Genomic DNA, 10,507 nt, shown 5'->3' with positions numbered 1-10,507 from the left:
ATTACACAGGCTCTGTGGCTGATATAAACCAGGTGACATGCAGACTTGTAGTCAGCCCCAGAACCTGTGTAATTCATGTGTCCCGGAGGGATAGTATGGGAAGCCTGTATGCAAATGACCCTCATGTACAGTAATTATAGGTTGGGTGTCTTCCTGTGGCCAGACAAGGAGGTGGATGTATTGCTGGAACCTGAGCTTCCCAGACACAGCCCAGTGTGTATATACAGTATATATACGGAGACGTGAGAGCCAGGACCCCAGTGACCTTCTGCATCTCACCATGACAGCATCCACAAGCGTCCTCCTGGTGATGGCCATCTGTGTGGGCACAGGTAAGGCTTATACCTCGCTCAGCCAGTGTACCCGCTCCTCAGTCCTTGTCTCCAGCCTTATAGGTCATCTCTGCAGCTTCCAGGGTCAGTGTCAGAGAGGATACAAGCTATGGGTCAGTGGCCACTACCAGTGTCAGGGTGGATACTTGCTATGTGTCTCAATCAATGATGTTTATTAACCCGCCATCAGATCTGGTGCAAGGATCCCGCTATGGGTTTGTAATACACCATTCACTAATAAGTGCTAATGATTATTTCAGGTATAACACGCCAACACATTGGGCAGTGATGTACAATGGGGAGATAAGATACATTACATTACACTACGGATAATGGGCAGCACGGTGGCACACTGGGTAGCCTGCTGCCTTACAGCACTGAGGTCTTCGATTTGATTCCCATCAAGGCCAGAGCCATACTATCCCATGGTCGGGCCCCTAAGCTTGCGGGTATTTCACCCCACTACAGCCGACATTTACACTTTCAATGCTCACACGGTCACAGACACCGACACCCAGGTGAAATAAAGTCCGCTAAGCTCTTTTCTCACAGCGCAATCGTTCTTCCTATTCTTTTATCTTTTGATATAGCGCTAGTGCCATATTGGTCCGCTGTCTCCCTCCCCCCACCCTCATTGGCTCAAAACAAACCTCAGCTCACTATGTCCCTCATTCCGAGTTGTTCGCTCGCTAGCTGCTTTTAGCAGCTGTGCAAACGCTAGGCCGCCGCCCTCTGGGAGTGTATCTTAGCTTAGCAGAAGTGCGAACGAAAGGATCGCAGCGCGGCTACAAAAAAAGATTGTGCAGTTTCAGAGTAGCTCGAGACTTACTCCTAGCTAGCGATCACTTCAGACTGTTTAGTTCCTGTTTTGACATCACAAACACGCCCTGCGTTCAGCCAGCCACGCCTCCGTTTCCCCACCACACCTGCGTTTTTATCTGGCACGCCTGCGTTTTTCCGCACACTCCCTGAAAACGGTCAGTTGACACCCAGAAACACCCACTTCCTGTCAATCACTCTGCGGCCAGCAGTGCGACTGAAAAGCGTCGCTAGACCTTGGGTGAAACTACTTCGGCTTTTGTGAAAGTACGACGCGCGTGTGCATTGCACCCCATACGCATGCACAGAATTGCTGTTTTTTGAGCTAATCGCTGCGCTGCAAACAACGGCAGCTAGCGATCAACTCGGAATGACCCCCTATGAGTGCTCCTTGCTACGGCACAGAGTGCAAATTGATGGGTCCCTAGCAGAGGCGTAACTAAGGTGGGTCGAGCAGGGCACGTGCCCAAGGCGCCTTGGCAGGCCCAGCAGAGGGGGGCGCCGCCGCCGGCAAGGGCATCTTGCCCACTCGCCCCCATTACTGTTCCTCTGCCCCCGGCCTGGCCAATCCCCCACCCCGCTGCTATGCAATGATATATGAGGGGAGGAGATCGCAGCACCTCTCCTACCCCTCAGTCCAGTGCGGCAGCGGCGAGGCGTGTCTCCTTGGTTTGGTAGCCAATCAGAGCTCGCGGACCGGCTTCTGATTGGCTTCCAGTCCGCGAGCTCTGATTGGCTAACGAACCGGCGCCATGAAGATACCCGCAGACGGAGAAAATACCTGGTGCATTGAGGCCGGGCAGGAGAAGCGCTGCGGCGGTGAGCAAGGCAGCGGGCGGTGAGCGGGCGAGCAGAGGGTGGGGGGGGGGGGCTGTCAGCGGCACTGTGGGGCAATGTGTATCTGGCAGTGGCACTGTGGGGCAATGTGTATCTGGCAGTGGCACTGTGGGGCAATGTGTATCTGGCAGTGGCACTGTGGGGCAATGTGTATCTGGCAGTGGCACTGTGGGGCAATGTGTATCTGGCAGCGGCACTGTGGGGCAATGTGTATCTGGCAGCGGGACTGTGGGGCAATGTGTATCTGGCAGTGGCACTGTGGGGTAATGTGTATCCGCAGTGGCACTGTGGGGCAATGTGTATCTGGCAGTGGCACTGTGGGGCAATGTGTATCTGGCAGTGGCACTGTGGGGCAATGTGTATCTGGCAGTGGCACTGTGGGGCAATGTGTATCTGGCAGCGGCACTGTGGGGCAATGTGTATCTGGCAGCGGCACTGTGGGGCAATGTGTATCTGGCAGTGGCACTGTGGGGCAATGTGTATCTGGCAGTGGCACTGTGGGGCAATGTGTATCTGGCAGTGGCACTGTGGGGCAATGTGTATCTGGCACTGTGTGTACTGTGTAAAAAAGGGGACTCTGCTGCCTTAATGTGCAAAAATTGAATGAAGGTGTGCTGAGAGACGACACAAGGGGTAGGTGATAGTGTGCTGAAAGACGACACAGCGGGTAGGTGATAGTCATGTTGGCACGCCCCATTTTCAGTGGTCACCCCACTTCTGGTATGTGACCACACCCCTTCTGGTGCGTGGCCACGCCCATTATTCAACGTGCGAGCACTTGCTTTGTTGCTGATTTGGGGTTTTTTTTTGTTTTTTTGGGGGTTGGGGGGTGGGGCGCCACTCTTCATCTTGCCCTGGGCTCCAAAACCCCCAGTTACGCCTCTGGTCCCTAGTCTCTGTGGGGCCCTAGGCTTCAGCCTAGTCAGCCATGCAATAATATGGCCTTGATAAAGGCTGTATATGTGTGGGGTTTGCATGTTCTCCCTGTGTGTGCTTGGGTTTCCTCCAGGTACACTGTTTCTTCCCAAAAAACCCCAAAACCCCCAAAATGAACCCTAGCGTGTCTGTGTTTCCACGTGGTAATATTGGGGCAGATGTATTAAGCCTAGAGAAGTGATACAGTGAAAAGTGATAAAGTACCAGTCAATCAGCTCTAACTGTCAGTTTTCAAACAACCTGTAACATGGCAGTTAGGAGCTGATTGGCTGACACTTTACCTATCTCCACTTTATCACTTCTCCAGGAATAATACATCTGCCCCATAGGGTGTAAGCTCCTTCGGGGAAGGGACTCATAGGAATGACTGGCATATTCTCTATAATGCGTAATACGTGGGCGCTATATGAATGACTGTTATTACACATTACAGGGTTACACTGCAGAACATTACCTCTGACAGACCAGACTGAGGGGCTTCTGTGATGGTCTGCGGGACGCAGGCACGTCTGTGATTCAGGAGAGTCTGACACATTTTTAGGGGTCTATTCATGAAGCAGTGATAAGAGTGAAGTGAGCCAGTGGAGAAGTTGCCCATGGCAACCAATCAGCATTAACGTAACATTTAAAATTTGCATACTATAAAATTATACAGAGCAGCTGATTGGTTGCTATGGGCAACTTCTCCACAGGCTCACTTCCCCACTCTTTTCACTGCTTCACGAATAAACCCCTTAATTTTTAAAGCAACATCCCCTAAAAGGTAAAACGACCTGCGTGCTGTATTCACAATGGATTTGTGTTAGGATAATATGTATAATGTGTATGTGCAGAAGTGGAACTACATGTCTCAGCCTGCCCATTCAGCAATGAGATCTGGGTGCGACATTAGTACTGAGATCGCACTGCAGAGTGTAATCACACTGGCGGGATGTATCACCTTGCACCCGCAGAGACAAGGGCTCCAAAAAAACCTGTCCCTGCAAAGTGCTGAGTGTGGTGCCGGAGCTGCTGCGCATGTGCGGTCCCGCTGACCGCAACTACACGGCGGCCATTCCCGGTGAGGGAACCCTCTATCGGCTGCAAATGCGAAGTGTACCTGACGGTTCACACTTGTTCGCAGGGCCCGGGTACTGTAAGGGGTGTGGTCTAATCAGAGGGCATGGTCAATCCCCCTACAAATATATATATATTATCAAAATAGCCATTCGGAACCACGGTGTCCACAAGGGGGCACCACATGTCTCTCAGCCAGTGCCAGATCCATGGGGTTCGCATCAGCAACTTACTGATTCGGAAAGCAGGTCCCTTCTCCTCGGCGGCAGGGCCAAAACTAAGGTCTGTGGGGGTCATTCCGAGCTGATCGCTAGCTGCCGATTTTCACAGCGCAGCGATCAGGCTAAAAATCAGCATTTCTGTGCATGCGTATGCACCGCAATGCGCACGCACGACTTACGTGTACAAAGGCATTTGTTGTATTGCACAGGTTCTAGCGAAGTTTTCAAGTGCACTGACGGTCGCAAGAAGATTGACAGGAAGGGGGCGTTTCTGGGTGTCAACTGACTGTTTTCAAGCAGTGTTTGCAAAAATGCAGGCGTAATGAAAAAATGCAGGCGTGGCTGGGCGTTTGCTGGGCGGATGTATGACGTCAAATACGCTGAAGTGATCGCAAGCGCTGAGTAGGTTCAGAGCTACTCAGAAACTGCACAAACTGTTTTTGCAGAGCTCGGCTGCACAGGCGTTCGCACTTCTGCTAAGCAAAAATACACTCCCCAGTGGGCGGCGGCATAGCGTTTGCACATCTGCTAAAACTAGCTAGCAAGCAATCAACTTGGAATGAACCCTATATCACCCGGGGCAAGCCAGTAATTGTGTCCACCCCACCCTCTCTAATTTGGTATCAGGGTTGCTAGCCTAGTTGCACCCACTAAATACCTGCACCCTCTTACTAATGCCAGTACCCCCTCTCCCCAACACCTGAACTCCCCTCCCCAGTGCTAGCTGTGGTCAAGCAATGGTTGCAGCCCAAACCATGGTACGTAGTACGTACCCCCAATTCCGTCACTAGGTGCATGGGTGCTGTGTTGTGGGGAGGCTGTTACTGGCACAGGGTGAGATGACACCTCCTGGAAGCCCTGAAGATTGGGGGGGGGGGGGGGGTTAACGTAAGGCAGGCATGTCCAAACTGCGGGCCTCCAGCTGTTGTAAAACTACATATCCCAGCATGCCCTGACACAGTTTTGTTGTCAGAGAATGCTAAAGCTGTGTCAGGGCATGCTGGGATGTGTAGTTTTTCAACAGCTGGAGGGCCGCAGTTTGGACATGCATGATGTAAGGTGACGGGGAGCAGGCTGTGTGGGGCAGGAGGGATTTGGGGTGGGTGGCAGGCGCTGGATCTATACTACAGGATACATAGTGCTGACAGGGACAGTGCCCATACAAAAGCCGGGTTCCCCCCTGGGCACCGTTCCTCCGCATCTCCCGGCTAGTGCTCTCATATGCTACTCCCCACAGCTGCACTCATCCCCGCCTCCTGCGCACACAGTGCTCCCGGGGATATGGATTATTATCCCCGCAGCGGGGGTGTCACAATAATTCAGCAAGAATTTCTCCTGCTGTTACAGACGCGCCCCCTCAAATCCGGCACGTGCCCCCCCCCCTAGTTGCGGCCCTGCCAGAGACACCATCTTCCCAGTGACATTGAGGAAAGTGGCGCATGTGCACTGGAGAGCCACAGTCTTTGCTTTCAATGTGCGGTGCCATTTTCCCGTAGATATCATTGGTAAGATGACGCCGCAGAGGAGGAGGGAACCGCTTGCCGTTACGAGGTAAGTATATTTAGTGGAGAAGATGTAAGGGGGGTGCACGGCAGAGCCAGGACTCCTCCGAGCTCCACCAACAATCCCAGGTAATTAGCACCCCACCTCTCGGTGCCAGAGAATGAGAGTACAGCTTTATGTACAGTGAGCACACTGACACACCGACACACCGACACCGGGGTATGTGGAGGGATAGTGACGCTGGGAATGTGCGTGTTACATGCTAACCAGCTGTGTTTGTTTTCCAGCCTATTCCTTAACATGTTATACCTGCGCCTCCCAGAGCAACAACACTGCATGTATGACACAGACCAACTGCTCGGCTAACAGCACGTCATGTATGACCTCCGTGGTTACTGTCGGAATAGGTAAGATCCACAATCTATACTCCCATCATACAACACAGATCTTCCTTTATTGATTATAAAAGTTTCTTACTCAAACACCTGACCCCCCTGACCCCCAGTGCCCCATGCCATGTATATGTAATGTTTTAATGTGCAGACAGACATTTCGGAGAGGCGGGGCCAAACAACAAACTGCAAGCTATTGTACATGCAAAAGCAGCCAGTATTTACCCTGCTTACAAAATGCCAATATATACTTTTGCACCCCTTACTGTGCTGCATGGTTTGTTCCAGATACAAGGTCGCTTGCTTTATTTGCCTTGCTCCCAACACAGTATTGGACCCATTGTCTCAGCAATGTAAAAAGTATCAGCGTCTCCTACTCACTTGTTACTGGTCATCGGAAACGTCAAGCTCACAAGTAGAAAGGGAAGAAATAACTTTAATGTATGCTTATTTATTTATTGGCTGAGGTTATCCACCAATCAGAGTGCAGCATTCTTTACCTGCCTCCCAGCCTGCAACCGGACAGTGAATGGCTGCCAGCATGCTGATTAGTGGATGGCTGAGGCTATTCACCAATCAGAGTGCAGCATTCTCTACCTGCCTCCCAGCCTGCAGCCAGACAGAGAATGACCAGCAGCATGCTTATTGGTGGATGTCTGGGGCTATCCACCAATCAGAGTGCAGCATTCTCTACCTGCCTCCAAGCCTGCAATCAGTGAATGGCTGCCAGCATGCTGATTAGTGGATGGCTGAGGCTATTCACCAATCAGAGTGCATCATTCTCTACCTGCCTCCCAGCCTGCAGCCAGACAGAGAATGACTAGCAGCATGCTGATTGGTGGAAGTCTGGGGCTATCCACCAATCTACCATACTTGCCGACATGTAAAATCTTCTGTCCGGCCAATGCCTGGTGAGGAGACACATCTTGCTACTGCACATCACAAGGCCCTGCCCACAAAATATTGTGATTTGTGGTCCTGCAGGTAGGGGGCAGGGTTAAATGTGAATTTGCGTCCCTTAGCCCCGCCCCCTCCATACGGCACCACAATTCCCTGTATGATCTCCTCATCCTGCCCGCTTCGCTAGGAAGTGGATGGGATGTGAAAGATCGTGTCACCCTCCTATGGTTGTGGGGGACCGCCCGAAAACTCAGAAGCCTCCCACATCTTGCGGAAGAGTTGGCAAGTATACACTCTATTAACCCCACTGAGGGGGAATTCAAGGTTTAGCAAGGTGATATATACCTCATGGACCTTACGCCCAATTTTGGATAACCGTGTGTATATCCCGATATCCAGTTTTAAAAATTGTTCACAGGGTTTTCAGCTCTGAAAACCCTGTGACACGACTTTAAATAAAAACATTTATACTCACCAATCTGCCAGTCTCCGGTGGTCTCTGTGGCTCCCACTAGTCTCCCCTTCACCACATTGCAGAGGGGCTGCTGGGGGGGCTTAGGAGTTGCTGGTAAATGTAGTTCAGTGTCCTGCAAGTGAATACCAAAATCCTGCACCACGTGGGTTTTGGAATTTCCTGCTCTGAATTGAATTCCCCCCTCAGTTACTTGTTAGCTAGTTTCTGTAAAACTGTTAGCTCACAGGTTCTCAAACTCGGTCCTCAGGACCCCACACGGTGCATGTTTTGCAGGTCTCCTCACAGAATCACAAGTGAAATAATTAGCTCCACCTGTGGACCTTTTAAAATGTGTCAGTGAGTAATTATTACACCTGTGCACCTGCTGGGTTACCTGCAAAACATGCACTGTGTGGGGTTCTGAGGACCGAGTTTGAGAACCACTGTGTTAGCTTATAGGTCTAAAAATGGGACGTACTGTTCGGGTCACCACCTCATCACTTTAATGCTGGACACATATTAATTACACAGGTTCTGTGGCTGGCTGCCTTCAAGACTCCATTTCACCTGGTTGTAATCAGCCACAGAACCTGTGTAATTAATATGTGTCCAGAATTAAAGGGAAGAGGTGGTGACCCTGGGATCTGGTCTGAAGATCGACACTGTCTAGGTCGACAAAGTTTAGGTCGACCATTATAGGTCGACAGTAACTAGGTCGACAGGGCTGGAAGGTCAACATGGTTTCTAGGTCGACATGTGCTAGGTCAACAGGTCAAAAGATCGACGTGAGTTTTTCACGGTTTTTTCTTTTTTTGAACTTTTTCATACTTAACAATCCACGTGGACTACGATTGGAACGGTAATCTGTGCCGAGCGAAGCATGGCGAGCGAAGCGAGCCATGTGAGGGGACGCGGTGCACTAATTGGTCTTCCCGGTCACTGTACGGAGAAAACGACACCAAAAAAACATGAAAAACTCATGTCGACCTTTTCACCTGTCGACCTAGCACATGTTGACCTAAAAATCCTGTCGATCTTCAGACCCTGTCGACCTAGTGACTGTCGACCTATAGTGGTCGACCTAAACATTGTCGACAAAGACACTGTCGATCTAATGATCACACCCGGTAACCCTACGTACTGTACATGGACATTTCTGATTTTCTACTTTCACTGGTTTCTGTTGCTATCCCCGATATATGCCCCCTCAACCCTCCCTGAAAAACACCCTCACTCACCTGTCTGCAGGTGACTGGGGACTGTCCATGCTGTCCCATACTCTATATAGCAAGCGCCTACATTCTCCCATACGTTCCAAAGGTCTATATTGGTCCACACTAGATGCGAAGGGGCGGATTTAGTAAAGTGAAGTGAAGGTGATGCCCATCACAGCCAATCCGATTCTACCTATTATTTCTCTATTGCTTTAGTCAATTTACCCCAAAGTGTCCATATTGTTCCACGCTCTATAGCAGGGATGGGGAACCTTTTTTCTACCAAGGGCCATTTGGATATTTATAAAATCCTTCGGGGGCCATATAAAAATTAACAATTTAAAAATAATCCTGCCCCCAGTAGATATGCCTCCAGTAGATATGCCCACAGTAGTTATGCCCCAGTAGATATGCCCCCTGTCAGTAGTTATGCCTCCAGTCAGTAGTTATGCCCCCAGTAGATATGCCCCCAGTCAGTTGTTATGCCCCAGTAGATATGCCCCCAGTCACTTGTTATGCCCCATTAGATATGCCCCGTCACTTGTTATGCCCCATTAGATATGCCACCAGTCAGTTGTTATGCCCCATTAAATATGCCCCCTAGTAGCGACGCTTACACACACACATTAAAAGAACCCCCCCCACAATACTCACCAGCCCCGCTCCTGCTTCCGGACCGTTTCCCTCCACCTGGCCGCTCACTCCTCAGAACTATGGGAGAGAAGTCATGCCATCTCTACCATAACACTGCCAGAGCCGGAAGCCGGAGCTCAAGAGTGAGCTACTGCCTCAGGCTGCTACGGAGGGTAAGAAGCCATGCGCCCACTAGTAACAAAATCTCAGCGGGCGCCCGGCTAGGTAAGCTTGGCCGGGCCGGATCAAGTGGCTCTGCGGGCCTTATATGGCCCTCGGGCCTGAGGTTCCCCACCCCTGCTCTATAGGAATCACTAATAATGTTTCACTCTTTTCTGTCCTGTCCGCTGTAGGTAGTCTGTCTGCGTCCACCATCACTAAGACGTGTTCACCGACCTGCACGCCATCTGGATTTAACGCTGTGGTGCTCACAACCCAAGTGTCCTGCTGTAACACCAGCCTGTGTAACACCAGCGGGGCCAACAGTGTCACATCCACCTACACCCCCCTCGCTGTGGCCCTGGGATTCGTCGGGATTCTCCTGAGAAGTTCCTCTATATAATGTATCATTGTAAATTAAGTCATGATATGCAGACTACAATAAAATGACTTCAATTCTTTACATTGTGGTGACTTGCTTCTAATGGGAGGGCATAGGCAAGCATAGGAGTGGTTTCCAGTTGCCCAGAAACCTTCCTCTTGGTCTGGTAAGCCATTCAAATTATGACCTCAATAGCAGTAGCACACAGTACAATTTTACAAGAACTTCCGCCACAACATGCGGTACAATTGACAGAACGGAGCGGCTGCACATGCCCAGTGGCAGCGGGCTTCTCCTGCAAAGTTTACTGCGTATGTGGATCTGCGTCCCAGATCAAGGAGACCAAGGAGCAGCTGTCAGCATAAAGAGACAGGTGTCTTACAATGTGGTGGGAGAATGTGAGCTAATAAAGCTCATTTCTGTCACCTGCTGATTAACTTACATACATATATATATATTTATTATGGGAACTTGCGCATGGTGATACATGTTTACACAATTTTTTTATGGGATGTTTAACCTTTTCCTTATGTTATTTAAATGAGATAAATGTGTGATACTGAAACAGGTTTTTTTTAGACTCTCTCCTACAGCCAATACCTTAGTTCAGTGTTTCTCAAACTCTGTCTTCAGGGAACCCAAACAGTGCATGTTATCCAGATCTCCTGT

The 10,507-nt window shown here is 50.3% G+C and overlaps 1 protein-coding gene across 1 annotated transcript; it reads left to right on the top strand.

Annotated features, from left to right (window-relative positions):
• Positions 1-280: 280 nt before the first annotated feature.
• Positions 281-9,859, top strand: LOC134928747 (lymphocyte antigen 6E-like). Its single transcript, XM_063924759.1, has 3 exons — positions 281-332; positions 5,992-6,111; positions 9,651-9,859. Exons 1-3 carry the CDS (start codon positions 281-283, stop codon positions 9,857-9,859), a joined length of 381 nt encoding a protein of 126 aa, XP_063780829.1.
• Positions 9,860-10,507: the final 648 nt, after the last annotated feature.

This window comes from Pseudophryne corroboree, chromosome 5 (genome assembly GCF_028390025.1).
Source record: "Pseudophryne corroboree isolate aPseCor3 chromosome 5, aPseCor3.hap2, whole genome shotgun sequence".
Classification (NCBI taxonomy): domain Eukaryota; kingdom Metazoa; phylum Chordata; class Amphibia; order Anura; family Myobatrachidae; genus Pseudophryne; species Pseudophryne corroboree.
The sequence above is the reverse complement of the archived record's forward strand: the minus strand, read 5'-3'. Positions and strand labels throughout refer to the sequence as shown.

What these genes read in the sequence shown, in the direction of transcription:
- LOC134928747 (XM_063924759.1), top strand. Translation starts at nt 281, where the DNA reads ATGACAGCATCCACAAGCGTCCTCCTGGTGATGGCCATCTGTGTGGGC. An exon ending in GGCCATCTGTGTGGGCACAG is followed by an intron (nt 333 to 5,991) that starts GTAAGGCTTATA and finishes TTTGTTTTCCAG; the next exon opens with CCTATTCCTTAACATGTTAT. An exon ending in CGTGGTTACTGTCGGAATAG is followed by an intron (nt 6,112 to 9,650) that starts GTAAGATCCACA and finishes TGTCCGCTGTAG; the next exon opens with GTAGTCTGTCTGCGTCCACC.